Below are 16,426 nucleotides of genomic sequence, written 5' to 3' on the forward strand. Positions count from 1 at the left end.
AGGACAAAACCATGAATTAGAGGAACATTTAGTTTATCTTCTCCCTCTTAGTAAAAAAGTCATCAGGTTGGACTGGCTGGTGGGGATGGTGCAAGCCATGGGGCAGAGAATCCACCTCTACTAGCACCAGGTGGTCCCAGCCTCACAGAGTTTTGCTTCATTATTATTTGCGATGCTGAAAATAATTAAGTGGCTGAAGGTGAGATGAGTCGTAGAGCCACAGGTGTCTGGGGTATGTGTCTGGCCTTGCCACTCTCCTGCAAAGCGGTTTTCACAAACCAGCCCTGAGACTGAGATCCCGTCTCACCTGTCCTCTCCACGGTTTCCCTCAAGGACACGAAGCGGACAGTGGAATTTCCATCCCCGTGCTGGTTATAGGCGAGGAGCTTGACTTCATACACCACCGACGCATCTATTTCAAAGGAGACACAAGAAGGGCATTTCAGGTTTCATCATTAGCATCATCTCCCTCAGTGATACTTATTTAGGAAATGTACATTGTACCAAATACACACAAGATGCTGCAAACAATTCCTTGTTACTGAGAAAGCACCCCAAAAACCTGGGGGAGGGCTGCAGCATCCCCCGTTTCATCGCTGTGCAACACATCCCAGCTCTCCCATCACGACAGGCTCTCCCAGGCTCAGGAGGGGACGCAGCTCAAGGCGTCGCCATACTCACCCAGGTGAGTAATGTTGTATGCTGTTACGTTGCTGGGCAGTAGCACCGGCCCTGTGTACTGGGAGAGGTGGACCTTGCGGTAATACAGCTTGAAGCCTTCGTGCTGGCCCAGTTTGATGGAAGGCTCCCATGTGGCCTGGACAGCGGTGCTGTTAATGACTTTAATAAAGAGGGATGGCATGGCTGGGACTGAAACAGAGAGAGAAAGACAGTGGGTTGCATGTGCTTATTTAGAGAAATTCCCCATCAGGCTTTCCCTGGGGTCACTGCACCAAAGAATGCGCTAGATGAGATGATGGAGAAAAATCAGCTCAGACCAGATTCTGGTTTAACAGCTTTAAACTTCTTCAGGTAGCTGTTTCCAAGGTTTTCCTCTGCTCAGTTCAGCAAGCAAGAGGCTACTTTTACACTCTGGTTGCAAGCTGATGCTCAGCCCCGTCGGGTCAGGGCAGGAATGCAGCAACTTCGGCAATGCATTCCCAAATTCCACTTTTTTTGCCCTTGCCCTGAGGGTAGTGAGGACCTTTCAAAGCGATTAATTCCCCAGAGAGGAAGGAACCAGAAGGGATGGAGCTGGAGACATCCGTCTTAAAAGCATGCTAGGTACCTGCACTGGCTTGCAGGGTGTGCGGGAGCTTTCTCTCCCCCCTGGCTTTGGGAGGGAGGTTTGTGATTTTGTGCTGGGGACTTAGAAGAGAACCAGGGCATCTTCATTAACAAACACCTGAGCAGCCTGAGATCCCTGCAGAGCTGTGGCTGGCATGTTTTTGTAGGCAGGCACTTACCTGGCCTTAGGGGCGCACGGGGGTTTAACGGGGAAGATGTCCCTGCTGCTGCCCGGTGTCACTGAGGCCTGATTCAAAGTTCACCAGGATCCCTTTTGCTCCAGTCAATGGCCCAAACCCCTGCCCTTGTTCTCAGGGTGTGCTGCATCGGGGGGGGGCAAGTCACAGCCATTCCCTCCCCAGGTCTCCCAAAAAGCTGCCCAGCCCCATCTTGCCCCATCAGCCTGGGCTGAGAGGCAAAGATTTGTAAACCAAAGCCAATTTTCTTGTGATGCAGCTATCTGGGTTTTCCAAAGCTGCTTCTGCACCAAGCCCTGTGCCAGAGCCCTGTGCAGCGCTGGGGCACACAGGACCACATTTCCCCCAAGCCTCTTCCTTCCCCTCTCCCTCCCTTTCTCATACACTGATCACATCAAGACAGAGATGTGTCTCAGCAGGACATTTCACTGATGATTTTTTTTTCCTCATTTCCACAAAACTCCCCCAGGCCAAATGCTCCCATCGGTTCCCCAGCCTTTGGCACCATTCAAAAGGTGCAAAGCACCAGGTGCAGGAGGCTCTGCTCTGGCACCAGGAGGGAGAGGGGTTTTTGTGCGCTGCTGTACCAGGCATTGAGCTCAGATATACACTGCAGCAAAATTATCCAGCAGAACAACAGCCGTGCTTTTCCAGCAGCCTCCAGGCTTTAAGGCAGAGCTATTTTTCCAATCCCACATGATTACAAGCTCAGAAGTTCCCAAATATAAGGATTGCTGGGCTTGCATTAAACCGATGCTGCTTTTTGTCTTGTTTTTTCCCCAAAGGGTCTCTAAAGGATGAGCAGTGCAAACCCGGCCTTTGGCAGAGAGTTCAGCACAGCCACTTAGTGAGCGATGGTGAAAAGTGGATGAAATGTGGCTGTGTCAATCTAAGACTGACAAGAGCTAAAAAGGGCACTTCCTCAATTTAATAGTAAAAGCAAAACCGCACAGCACAACAGTTTGCCTTTTCCCAGGCACTGAGCGATCAAGCTTTCCCACAAAGAGATTTAGGGGAAGGAAAGACATCTCTCCTGGTGAGCAGGAGGGTCTGGGCAAGGCTGTCTCTTCCCAAAGTGATGTCCTCCTTCAGGGTGCAGCAGCTTTGCCTGATGCCCCCCCAAATACGCATGGCAGGAGGAACAAGTCCCTGCTGACGGGTGAGCATCTCCATGTGGATTCAGGAGGAAAGACTCAGAGAGCAGCTGTCCTGGGTCAGGTTAATGAGATCCCATCCTGCCTGAGTGCTGCCAGTGGAAAAAAAATGGGGCGAAGTCCATCTTCTTGCTAGAATTCATTCTGATGTGCATTTCACTGAGGGAAAGGTTGTGCTTAGCATTTTCTGGGTGCAAAACACAGAGTAAATTCTATTTATACCAGAATGTGCCATTCTTCCCAAGGCTGCATATTTCTGCAATCCAATTAAATACTCTTTTTTCCTAATTCTCCCAATTCCCTCTAGGGCAGAATTAGGAATTGTCTGGATCCCCCCTCTGAGAAGTTGGCCCCTTGCTTACAGCATCATTTTCCAAATCACATGTGAAAACGCCAAAGAAAGGGAAATCGCATTATCCCATGGACAAAGAAACACTGATGTGGGCCATCCTGATTTGCGAAGAGTTGGCTTTATTTTATGGTTGCAGAGCCTTACATTTAATAAAAACCACAAGAATATCTCTCCTTCAAAGTATGGAATATATAGTATTTATTCAAACTTTGAGTATATATATGTATAATATTGATTATATGTATGCACTCGCAGAATGCATGTGCTGTTTATAATGTTATTACACAAATAAGTGTATACAGATGGAGTATATCTCTGTGTGTGTGTGTATAAATATATGTACACACACACCAGTGTATAGGTGCTTCACAGAAGTATATGTAAGACATAATATGGATCTACTATAAGTGAGGCATCTCCCTCATGCTAAGGGCTGGGATACTTGTTTTCCTCTTCCGTGCTGTTTGGAATTTTCCCCAGGTCATTTCAACTTTCTTCTTGAAGGCGTCTTTAGCCGAAGATGACTAAAGGAACAGTCTTCATCCTAGAAAAATGTCAAAAAGTCCTGGAGAAAACCCTAAAAAGCATTAAAAGACAAGAACAAGGAATGTGTGCTGCTTAATGAAGTGGAGAGAGTTTGAGATTTAAAATACCATGGCATTTGTGAAACGGCGTAAAGGAGAACAACAGGGAGGAGATAAGAAGACCTCCATAGTGAGAGAGGTTTATGGAGGACAAGGTTCACTTGGGTAGTTTCTCTACGGCGTCTTCCCTTCTACTTTCCATCCAAAACTATCACTGGCACAAAGGAAGGAGCATCGTGCTTCTAGAAAGCATTGGAGGCTTCAGCCAAGCGCACTTTCAGCATATTCCTAGCCCTGAAAGCTGACCTCTCCGAGGTGAAAGCAGTCCTCCTCCTCAGTACCTTCACCATATTCCTACTCCAGACAATACCAGTATAACATGGACTCCAGCTGGCAACATCTCTGCTGGCCACTCCAACAAGCGCCGCCCCAGCTCTGCTGAGCTGTTCCTGGCTGCCAGATTCACCCACCGCGTCCCTTCCACGCAAGGCAGGACATTGCAGCATGGTGACACAGAGGGCCTTGTCACCACAGGGCTTTACACACGTCTCTGTGTTTATCTCACGTGCGTCACACTGAGCCGGGATGACAACACCGAGACACAGCGTGTTGGGGAAATCCCGTCCCTTTCTGAGGCTGCTAGCACAGATCCAGCTGCTCCATGAGCCCAGGGGAGTCATAGCTCTCTGGGGTACCTCGGGAAGGCACGGGGTGAAATGGCTTGGCTGTGAGAAGAGGCAGACCTACAGTGAAACCTTAATTTGGTGACAAAAGCCACTGGATCCCAGCTCTCTGACCGGCTCTCTCTGTGAGCAAAAGGCAACAGGCACCCGAGTGAAGTAAAGCAAACAAATCATGACAGAACTGGGGCTTTTAAATCTCTTTTTATCTTCGTACAAGGCAAAAGCAAGCTGGGGTTGACTGATCTTAACCAAACCAGCTTGTCCATCCTGAACATGGGGCTAATTGCTGAAGCTATGTGACATAGGACAAGCATTTTTTAAAGGATAGCAGAGCAGGACAGTGATGCCTTGAAACTTCAGAGAACCAGGAAATTTATGATCCCATTACTGGATACCTAACTATTTCTGTTGTGATTGAAGGTAATAATGACAAAAACTCCTCTTTAGCTTGACCCAGACTCCTGCAGAGACACCAAGCTCTATGAAGCATGGCTGGCTTCTAGCTCCAGTAGCTGAACTCAGAGCACTGGGTCAAGGAGTTACAAGTTTTGCCTTAGTCCATCCTTCTGTGTCTAAATTGGAAGGAAAAACAAACTCCAAGGGTGACTGATTCCCTGCAGAGTACTAAGGAAAATAAACTTGCAGGGTGACAACTTGCAGTGTGAGGATTTATTGGCGTTGTTGCTTAAATGCTGTAGTAAACATTGGCAAGGGCTGAAAATGGAATGAGAACTGGATCTCCCACCTGGAAGTCAACACACTCTTTCATTTGATCCTAAATAACGTATCACACCCAAGGCCCTCTCTGCTGCAAATTCATAATTACTGAGTGTTCATGAGAATGATGCAATGCTCCTAAGAAAGTGTCGGTATGTGAGATTCAGAGGTGCTGGAGAGGTACATGAGTCTCTTGGAAAAATGTTCCTAAAATGCCAGCTGACAGACCACACTGGGGCTGGGGCTTCTGTCTGGTGTCTGTGTGCAAGGGTCCTGCATTAGAGCACCCACGTTCTTACTGGGGAAGTTAACTGGTGGCCACATATGGGAGGCCAAGTCAGGAAAAAATCCTTGGAGATCGCTCTAACTTCCCACTGAAACAGAAGGCTGGGCCAAGACAGGGATTTGTAAGTCAGGACAGCTCAGCTCTAGTGTGATTTCTCCAGGGTAGAGCAGAAAAAAAAAAATAATTTAAGAAGTGTGGCATGTATCAAGTAAGAGCTGTGAGTACCAGAGCTGCTGGAGGATCCTGAGATGCTGTTTGAGCAGGAAATCTGAGTTTAGCAAGCAGTTCAGGAAGAGCCCAGAGCAGCTGCAATGCATGAGACCAGCCAGACTTGCGCTCACCCTCTGCTACAACATCAGCTATGTGAGGCAACGCCATGTTTAAGGCAATCAGTAGACCCCCGTGTAACAATACAAGTGAATTTTACACAGTATCCCAGAGTATGAGGAGGAGCGGGAACAAGGAGCATCAACACCACAGGTTGTGCCAGAGTGCTCCGGAGTGGGTATCAGGGCGACTGGCGCTGCTGCTATGCACAGCGGGTTTCAGCATCTGATGGTCCAAGCGCAAAGTGTTCCTTACCTTCTCCCAGCGTGCTCACCACTGTGACTTCTGAGGCTTTGCTGGCACCCCGGGAGGTGTAAGCCTTTATATAAAAGCTATAGCTGGTCGAGGGCTCTAAATCAGTCACTAGCCGCTGGAAGGTGCTTTTGCTGACAGCCTCCTGATACTCCCTCTCTACAGGATCTGAAGGGCAAAGAAAGAGAGAACAGAGCAGCGTTAGGCTTAGCAAGAGGTAAGGATCATAGAATGGCTCGGGTTGGAAGGGACCTTAAATCATCTAGCTCCAACCCTCCTGCCATGGGCAGGGGCACCTTCCACTAGCCCAGGTTGCCCAAAGCCCCGTCCGACCTGGCCTTGAACCCTTCCAGGGAGGGGGCAGCCACAGCCTCTCTGACAAGGAGCCTAAACAGATGTTGCAAGTGGCAATTTTGATCTCTAAGGTGGATACGTAGCTGCTCACATCATCTACTGACATTTCTGTGTGCTTTGCTAGAGCTCTAAGTAGGCAGCAAGACCTGACCACACAGCTTCACCCTCCCCACCCTTTTGGTATTTACATCAGCGTTACTTCCTCATCTCTGTCTTTCAGAAACATGGAGATGATGTGGGTGGCAGCACTGTCTAGTACCAGATTACCTCGTAGGCCACATTGCTAAATTATGGGAAGGCTGAGGATGCTCTGGGCAGTGGGTAGAGCACCGTACCTGCAGCTTTCCGAATGTGCAGCACATAGCCGATGATCTCTGTGGTGTTCTGCAGAGGCTCTTTCCAAGACACTTGGATGGTGGTTGCAGAGACTGTCTCAGCCTTCACGCTCTGTGGAGGACCGGGCAGCCCATCTGCCCACAGGACCGTCAGGCGAGCGCTGGCTTGCGTGGAGCCGGCGCTGTTCTCAGCGATGCACTGGTAGATGGCTTCATCCGCCTGGTTGATGCCGTAGATGGAGAGAGTGCTGCGTGGGGACACGATGGGGACAAGCAGCTCACTGAGTGCCCTGCAGTGGATGTCCCTCCCCTCCCATGCCATGGCACCCCCCTGTGCTGGCTCTGCTGGCAGGGCATTCCACATGCCTCTATTTCCACAGAAAGCTTCCAGAAAGCTGTGGGCGGGTGCTTTCACAAAATCCCAGAATCGTCTAGGTTGGAAAAGACCTTGAAGATCATCCAGTCCAACCATTAACCAAACATTGACAGTCCACAACTCCATCAGATCCCTCAGTGCTGGGTCAACCTGACTCTTCAACCTCTCCAGGGATGGGGACTCCACCCCTGCCCTGGGCAGCCCATTCCAACGCCCAACAGCCCCTTCTGGGAAGAAATACTTCCTAAGAGCCAGTCTAAGAGTCTTTTGGGGAAGGAAGAGCCCAGGAGGTGGATGCATCATTTCTCAGATCCCATGACTGAGCCGATTATCTCTGTCTCAACTTGTGGAGACTGTGGTTCAAGTAAAGCCAGATGTGGACACAGGGTAGGACAGGGAATGGCAGGATCTGAAGCCCTGAATTCAGGAAGATCCCAGCCACACTGCAGAGATAGCTCTGTGGCAAGTGCATCTGTACACCCAAACCAGATTTAACTGTCTTAGTTCCAGTACACACCAGTGAGACCCATCCAGACACTGCACACAGTCGCTAAGCCAAGTATAATCAAGCGCAGCCAGAAAGCCCTCTGGTGATGCTCTAATTGTATTATAGCACATTAAAGCAGTCTTAGGGTAACATCAGGATTAGCTGACTTATCCAGCAGGGTTACAGCCTCAGCTCCTGCTTCTGCATTTTCAGAAACATGATCACCACGAGCCAAAACCCAAAGCTTATGAATGAGTTGCAGGTTTTGTCTGCGAAACCTCTGAGCATCTTTTTGCTGCTGGCACATCAAAGCTTGCCCTCCCATGGCAGCAACCAGGACAGTTCCTCCAGCGTGTTCTCAGGGACCTCCATACCAGGCTTAGGTGCTGCTTTCAGCCTCCAAGATAAAGACAGGCACTGGCTACCCTGACGGAAAACACCCTAAATGAGGGGGGAAAAGCCAGTGATGTACCAGCTTCCCAAAATTCCTGAGCACGGTGCCCATCTCTGCACCACCTCTAGGAGGGATGTTTAGTGGTTTGGTGGGCACAGTGACAACCAGAGTCCTTGTACACGTGGGCACCTGAACTGAAGGTCCTTTCTGAGCTGTGCGACCCTCCAGCAATGGCTGTGTACAACTGGAGTGAGTTCAGCGCCAGCCCAAGGCTTGCACTGCCCAGTATCTTTAAAACAACACCAGCAAATACTGGCTCAGAAATAATCATCCAACACAGCTCCATCTTTTCTTAATAACATTTGTTCACAAACAGGGATCCATCAATGAAAGCTCTGCTCTCTCCAGGGCTTGCTCCCTTCCTCAAAAATCAAGCGTGGAACAACACGATTCAATTTGTGCGAATAAAACACTGCTCACCACTGCCTCCCCTTCCATTTTGGAGCATCACCCAGATGTGCACCACTCTGGATTAATCCCTATTTGTGCATCTGTATTTGTAACTGTGGTTTGCTCTGGCTTGGCATGAATGCTTGGGAGACCACAATGCCTCCAAGCTTCAGCATCATCTCGTTGGCTTATGCCACAGCTTGCATGACTTTCTCATTGCTATTTTCCTGTAAGAAATGACCCAAACCTAACCAAATCCACATCCCTTGCTTGCTTCTAGGGAGAAATAAATTATTTTCTTCTCCTGCGGTGAATTCCAGGTGGACTTGGGACTTGACTGCACATGAGTAAAACCCAAGCACCCCTGCTGATGTGAGGGGCACTTCATGGCTTTTTGTGGGTCATAATCAAAGCCGCCTTTTATGTAAATGAAAAATTGTACATTGAAAGTGAAAATGATGAATAACTTGCCACTGCCTGCCTGTATGTCAGAACGAATGCTTCTTCTAATTGCAGCAAAATATTGGTCTTCCTATATTAAAATTTATTATTGCTGTTGATTTAACATTCATATTTCTGCCTTGCAAATTATTGGGGCCATGGTGAGTGAGCAAATGTTTAACAGTCATCTATTTATGTCCTGTGCCTTTGTTTCCTTGGAAACATTGTAAATGGAATATCAAATGTGATGGTTTCAGCTGATATGGTGATTTTAGAGAATCAGCCCTAAGCTCCTCTCATAGCCACGGGCTCAACGTATCTGATTAAATGGAAGGAGAAAGGCAGAGCTGGGAGGGGGCACAGGGAGGAAGGACACGATGTGTGGCTCAACTGTGTCAACAAGGGCTGATTCCTGTGAGGACAGATGGCAGAAGGCAGGATTACGCTGTCCGAAAGCTGTACTTGCAGCTCTGCACAAAGCAGATGTGTGGAAGGAGCAGCAGCGCTTCCTTCTGTCCTGTCAGTGCAGGGATTATTTCCAGGCGGCTGCTGTGCATCTGGGCACCCAGGAGCAGCCAGGCCAGGCTGGCACACGAGTTGAGAGCAGGGTTAAGCTTCTCAAGCACAAAGCAGCCTAGGAACAACTAGGAGTATTAGCCTTCTCTGCTTCCGAGTGTATTTATTTGCTTTAGACAGAGAGAGGAAAAGATGCAGAGGAGAGAAGAGGGGAGCTTGGTTGGAAAGCAGTGCATGGGTGCAAGGAACCTGATGGCAACAGCATGATGCTGGAGCCAAAGACATCTCTTCTGGGAGGACTGCAGGGTGAGCAAAGCTCTTCTTGGGTGACACAGATGATGTGCTGGATTGCCAGTGATTCTGGGACAGCTCTTGGCCACTGGAACCCAGAGCTGGGCAGAGCCTCAGACACCCCAGCTGCCTCTCTGCAGAGGTGCCAGGGTGGTCAGTAACACTGTCACGCACAGTCAAAGCAGAAGAAATAAACAAAATAAATTTCCACAAAGTGGACATGGCAGGTAGCTGAAAACTTGCTTTAGGCTTTGAAAAGTTAATTTTCACTGAGATTTACGAGGCTGTGTTTGGACGTACTGTGCAATAAGAGCCTTGGCCATCCATTACCTAGAGCCCATGTTACCTGGAATGATGCTGAGGCAACGGGGTCAATAAAACAATGGGATTTTTGGCTATGCCTATAAACCTGGGTAAGGAGCAGAAACCAAGTGTGGAGAAGTTGGCAAGCAAAATGCCCAGTATCTAAACACCAGCTTCATGAGAATAAGGGTTTTCTCTCTCTCTCTGTTGGTCCCTCTAATGCCCACAGGCAGACCTCTGAAGGAGGCTGCCAAGCTCCCTGCAAGCCCCGGCATGAGCTCTGAAGCACGCTGGTAGCTGTGATGAGGAGGGCAGGAGCTGGCAGTGAGTTACATGAACCCCAGCATCATCCCAGCTGATACTTCTGCTGTGCGTCCATTTTCATCTTAACTGTTGACAAATTCTTCCTGCCTTTGCCCACCACATCAGCCCCTGGGATGTGGAGGATGAAATGCAGCAGGGTCAGCATTTGGTCCAGCAGCTTTCCCAGGTTTTGCTGTTTTTTTGTCTTTTTATTTTTTTTAAAAAGCTCAAACAAAAGGAAAATATGTAGTTGCCGTGTGAGGAGGCGCAGAGCGTCTCTGCACGTCAGCCATCTGAAATATGCAGTGTCCTTTTATTTCCCCCTGTCAACAGGAAAAAAATCTGTCACTTTGGGACATCTGCTGTTGGAAAACTTTCCCGCGAGTGCCAGACTGGCAGCGCCGCAAGCACGTCAGACGAGGCGAGATGCCAGAAGGCTTTCTGCTGGTCACTAAAGCCGCTCAGCGAGCCGAGGGCTCCATCACATCTCCGCACAATGCCCTGACAGGCATTGATGGAAGTGGGGAGAGGAGCCGCTGCAGATTCACACCCGGCTGAGCTGAAATGAGAGGCCTCTGCTGCTCGAAAGCCGCAGTATTCCCAAGCTGTCTTCCCAGTTCATAGGCAATCAGGATGACTGATCTGGCTCGGGTCAGGGGTCTGGGCCGGTGACCGGAGATCGGCTTTCCAAAAGCTCTTCTGAAAAAGTCTGAGAACTGAAGGAAGCCTCTTCATCGATTCAGCAGCACAAAGAAGAAGAGGGGCCCATCTGGAAGGATATCAGCATGCGCGCGCACACAGGCACACAAAAGAGGGAGTGTGATGAAATTAATGCAGAGAGCAGGCTGTGGCTAGTGGGGAGAGCATTTTAAGTGCCAGCAGCTCCAGAAAGCCACCAGCGTGTCATTCAGATGCCCTGTCCCCGTGCCCTGCTCTGCCTCCATTTGCTGTGGGTCGTGTTGTGCTGTGCTGCACCGAGTGATCTGCTCCTGGGCTGTCGGCCGGTGCCATGCTGGGAAGGAGCTTTTTCCCCTCTGGTGCTGATTGTTGGCAGTTTTACAGAAATGCCCTGTATTTTGAAGGCTGCCTCATACAGGCTAAGAATGTGATGCTCATCAGCCCAGAGGGACACTGCATATCGTCCCCAGCCCTCTATAAGCATGTTCTTCAACTTCTAGAAATTAAATACACAGGGCGAAACTGGGTTGTGTTATGCAGGAGAAGGAATCCTTTCCATACAAACTGGTTTATATTTAGCAGGTACTGCAGCCCACTGGCCAGGATCCCAGCCTGATTCTGCAGTCACAGAGTCATCCTAGTGCAGTTTCTGGAGGGATATTGCTGGTCCCAGTAGGGCACATCGTGCCATGGGGAACCAGCCCACACTCCACATCAGTGCCAGATGAAAGGACCAGCAGACTCTCATCCTGCAAAGCTGGTTGGAGATGCTGCTCCTCACACACCTGGGAGAGGGCAAGGTCTGGCAGAAAGAGGATTTGGCTGTACAGTGTGTTTTCTGCAAATGGGATGCTGTAAACGGCATCATATTTGCTACAGGAGGCACAGCAGCGGCATCGTTCCATCCTGAAATGCTGACTCCATGACAACTGGGTTTGCGCTGTCTTGACACGACACATGCGCTGAGCCCCTTTGGGAACTCACCACTGCTCAGGCACCAAGGTGGGACAAGCAGTGGCCAGGCTCAGGTCTACAATCCAACCAGACACCAAGTCTCTAGCCTTGGAGGCTCTGGGTCCCTTGGTTCAGCTCTAGTCCACATCAGAGGTGGTCTGAGCTTTCCCAGGTGGGAACGGTAGAGCTGTGTCCTCCCATCCCTACAGAGTGTACCCTGGCACAGGCAGGAGACCACAGCCAGAGCTGGCTGCTCCTTCTTACAAGACTTGCTGGTTATCTGGTAAACGTGTTGGCTGCCACTCAATCTGTTTTCACAAGCCCGAGATTGCAAACACAGACTTAACTTGAATCCTGTCCCAGGGAGGGAGCAGAAAAGTCTTTGCATCTGCAGGACCACAGGGAAGCAGCAAACATCTCAGGAAAAGCTACTGGAAGGGAGGGCAGATGCCTACGTTGGTAGGACTGCTAATGCAGACAGCTGGGAGAGCTATCTGCTGCTAAATGGAAAGTCCCCCAACCCTTTTTCCTAGCAAGGGAAAGAAAGGAAAGACTCAGCCTAATCTAGGGGAGGCTGATTTTGGGCTGCCCCATGATGGGCTCAGTCCTGCTTCAAAGGCTCCTGTGTAAGGACCATTCTCTGCAGACTTATTTTGCTGAATGCAACAGTTTGAAGAAACACTGAAAACCCTGAACTGGTGATGCACTTCAGCAGCTCAGTGGAGCAGCAGACAGAGAAAAATTACACAGGCAACTTGGTAGCAAAATAATTGTGGCCACATGAGAAGGAGAGACTGATGCCTGTTGCCGTTGGCTGCTCCAGGGCTGCTGCAGATCCCTTTTGTGGGATACGGCTGTGTGATCCCAGCACGGGATCCCTGCTTGGTGCAGGGAAGGGGCTTAGTGGGGCTTTGGGTGCTCGTGTAGAGACCTTCCTTGTGAAGACCATTTCCACGTGTCTTCCAAACAAAGTCAAACCCATAAATTATTCTTAAATCAGGAGCAGCTGGTTCACTTCTCAGTCTTCCATGTACTTATTTGTCACGCTTCTGGGAACTGAAATATGATTTGCTATATGGTACCCTTCCCATAATCACCAACGTTTTTCAAACTCACTGCATAAACAACCTGCAGGCTTGCCTGTCCTCCCTTAATGTGTCCAAATCCCTAAAACTTCAAGAGTTTGTGGGATGTGTGCACCATGAAGGGACGTACAAACCCATCTGCATCTCTCCACACTCAGCTAACAGGGTTTTATAGAAAAAAGCCACCTTGTGAAGGACAGGCTCTAGTTTCTCTGGATTTGGTACCAAAAGGGCTGTCTGGTCCCATGTGCTTGGGTGTTTGTGCTTGAGGGTTGCCCTCTGTATCTGTGCTAGGATTAAGCAGCATGACAAGTGCAAGAAAAGCAAAGTTGTCCTAAACTTTATTTACAGAGGAATATTTTCCCTCATGAACCTTGAACATTCACGGCCCTTGAAGCGAGTCATTCTCAGAGCACTAAAACAAGCGCAAACCAGTGAGGAAGAATTTAAAAAGGAGACAGTTCATAAGCGAAGGTCACTGAGAAGAGCAAATGCCACCTGAGCCCAAGTTCTAACGAAGCCTTTTTCCGGTGGAACAAATGAAGTCCCTTAATTACCATTTTGTAAATAAAATCTTCTTGGAAAATCAATATTTAGAGCCTGCCTTCTCTGAAGATGTTGGCCTTTGTTCCTTGCTATTATGGCAATATAAACCCCATAGTGTGATATACTTCTAGGCTGAAAATTATCCCCTGAACCTGATTGGGTCAAAGAAAGAAAGGCAATAAACCTTTCAGAGCAGTAATTTGGGTACTATTTCATGCTTCCTTGTACATTTTGAAGTAATAACCTAGAAAGCATGATTTTACACAAGCCCACAATTAAATTGGCCACTAACCACCCCTTCCTCCTGCAGCAATACGCCTGCTTTTGGGCCGGGCTCGTGATGCCAGGTGGGAATTTTGCTGGCAATGCCCACGACACCTCTCAGGTGTTTGGATTATGATCGATCCAAATCACCCCAGGAACAATATGGGCAAACACCATCTCTGATCAACAGAAAAAGACAGACCCTGAAGCTGCTGGACATGGGGATGGCTCCACCAAAGTCAAAAAGGCTCCATCAACTTCTCCATCCAAAAACATCACCCTGACAGCTATCAGCTCCATCCCCAGCCCAGGGACTGTGTGGCAAGGCAGCCCCATTGTCAGCTCCTCCAGTGATTTTTATTCACAGCTTTTAATGGAAAACCCCACAATTCCCTATGCCTGAGCCTTCATGCATTTTTCATTAACAATTATCCACTATCCCAGAACTGCTTTTGATTTTTGCTAATCATCGATTGGATATTTTGTTCCCACACAGCTGGCATTTTCAAAACATAACAACCACCTCTGGAGAGGGCACCGCAGAAGGCTGATCTTTAATGCTAATGTGCCCAGAAACCGTCAACACATCAGGTGATGAGAATTCACATCTAAGGGACCACAAGGGAAGAGGTGTTTATCGGACACAGCCTGTGAGACTTATTTTACTGTGCTGAAAGGCTGGAAGTTGCTTGGCAAGTGATCATTTGATGTTGTACCAGTAGCCGCATCCAATCTGCAGTGAATCCAGTCCTGAAGCTGCTGTCCCATCTCAACAACAATGGGGTTCTGAAGTCCCCTGACCTTGAGGGTTTGCTCTCCTTGGGTTTGCAGTTACTGCATACAAGACAGTGTGACGTGACGTAGATGTCAAAGGGCCCTTCACAACTTTGTGAAGCAACAGTTTGATGGACAGATCTTCCCATCAGCTCTGAGTTTGTGCAGACAGGCTACTGCCCTCAGGAGCTTGCAGGAACAGAGCAGCATCTTGAACACACCATGTTCTGCAGGTCTGGACCTCACTTCTAGCTGTGTTTGTGTCTTTCGAACAAAGTTGCTCATAACACTATATTTTGCAATCAATTAGCACATGATATGATTTGGGATGATTTACTTTTTTTTCTCAAAAAATCCCTTTGGGGGCATTCAGACCTTTATTGCCATATTAAGCAGAGTTTTAATCCAAATGAATTTTCTAGGAAACCATGTAATCTAATTAAAAAGCTCACAGTGCAGTTTAGTAGCTTCATTACCAGTAGATTCAAGATCCATCTTTACATGGACAAATATTTTCCAAGTGCAATAGACTGATAAATCCAAGGCATAATCACAAACTGATTCTGCCTGGAACTAAGTGGGTTACAGCACTTAGTCATGCCCATGAGAATGAAACAAAGGACAACTTGAAAAAGCTCAGAAAAAACCCCAGCCGTTGATCTCCAATTCATGGAGCACCCAGCCCCGCTGTACCAGCGAGGGCATTTTTCAGACTGACAGCTTTGGAAACCACCAGGCATGGCCACTTGCCTGAAGTTGGGTGTCAGAGTAGACCAAGACTAGTGCTAAAGAAGCCAAAAGTTCAACATCGTCAAGTACAATGGCCTTAGGGCTCAGCTTTACAATTGCCTTACTATAGCTTGAGAAGATGCCACGTGTCAGTTGAGCCCCAGTAAATGGCTGAGCTCCCCCAGCCTGTGCCAGATGCAATCTGATCATTTACCTCGCAGTAGAAAAGACTGACACTAAATTGCATTACGTGATTCCCATAAGAAAGCAATTACCTCCATGTTCACCAAGTCGCAGTTCACATGCACGGGTAGTGCAGCTCCAGGCACAGGGACCTGGCCAGGAGACATGACCATGACCAAAGACCCTACTTTTACTTTCCTCAAACAGTGAAGAGGAATGATGTCACAGGCAAGACACCTGGGTGAGATACAGAGCTGGATTCAGTGTGGGTTTTGTCATGGATTTAACAACTACTTGTAAGGTCTTTGGTCACTTCTGACTCCACTTTCTGGTCAATAAAGGGGGATGCACTAATTTCCTTTCTCTTATTTCTGCTCTGTTCATATTGTAGGGGCAGACATGCCTCAGAAACCCATGCAGTGAACTAGAAGACCGTGAGGCTGGATTGAGGGGCACACATGAAGTTCCCTGAAGCTCTAAAAGCTCAGAGAAAACCTCCACCGATTAAGAATATTTTATTACAACTCATACCTTATCCTCCTTGCAACTCCTTCTCTCCTTCATATAACAAAGCTTTAAAAAAGCCTCAAACCTCAAAACAAAACCCCATATTATAGAGAAACTTAGAAAAATAAAATCATTGTCCTCTCTTGAGGAAAAAGCCATGGTGCTCACACAGCACCTCCCAACAGTCTAAACTGAAGGTCCAGACCCTCCAGTGAGGTTGGGGAGTTGCATTCATGAGATGCATTTGTTAATACAGATAGCAGCTATATGACACCATAGAGTACAAATCTCTACCAATAATTTAGGTTTACAACACAGGCACTATTATTTTTCAGTATAGTGTTCCATGCTATTTCCATAGAAACTATGTTGTCAACTTGTAATTTTCACACTAAGTGCATCCCACCATATTATCTTCTCACATGAAAATGCAGTTATTTAGTACTCAAAGAAAACACTCTTCCCCGGTGAGATAAAAGGCTGAAGTTTAGTGAAAAACAACTTCCATGCAAATATTATTTCAAATGTATTTGCATTTGCACATTCAGGCAGGTCAATGTTCAGGGATTAAAGCATGGTTCCTCTACTGCAGAGTGAGTGTGGCCCCTGTCAACTCT

The 16,426-nt window shown here is 48.1% G+C and overlaps 1 protein-coding gene across 1 annotated transcript in view; it reads right to left on the reverse strand.

Annotated features, from left to right (window-relative positions):
• IGDCC3 (immunoglobulin superfamily DCC subclass member 3) overlaps positions 1-16,426 on the reverse strand; it is a 104,540-nt gene that overhangs the window by 1,877 nt on the left and 86,237 nt on the right. The window contains exons 8-11 of the mRNA XM_074917263.1: positions 6,529-6,776; positions 5,843-6,007; positions 682-870; positions 308-412 (exon numbers count right to left, since the gene is read on the reverse strand). Of these exons, the coding sequence (XP_074773364.1) occupies positions 308-412; positions 682-870; positions 5,843-6,007; positions 6,529-6,776 (707 nt within the window). The remainder of the gene's footprint in view (positions 1-307; positions 413-681; positions 871-5,842; positions 6,008-6,528; positions 6,777-16,426) is intronic.

Source organism: Athene noctua, chromosome 13, assembly GCF_965140245.1.
Source record: "Athene noctua chromosome 13, bAthNoc1.hap1.1, whole genome shotgun sequence".
Taxonomy (NCBI): Eukaryota; Metazoa; Chordata; class Aves; order Strigiformes; family Strigidae; genus Athene; species Athene noctua.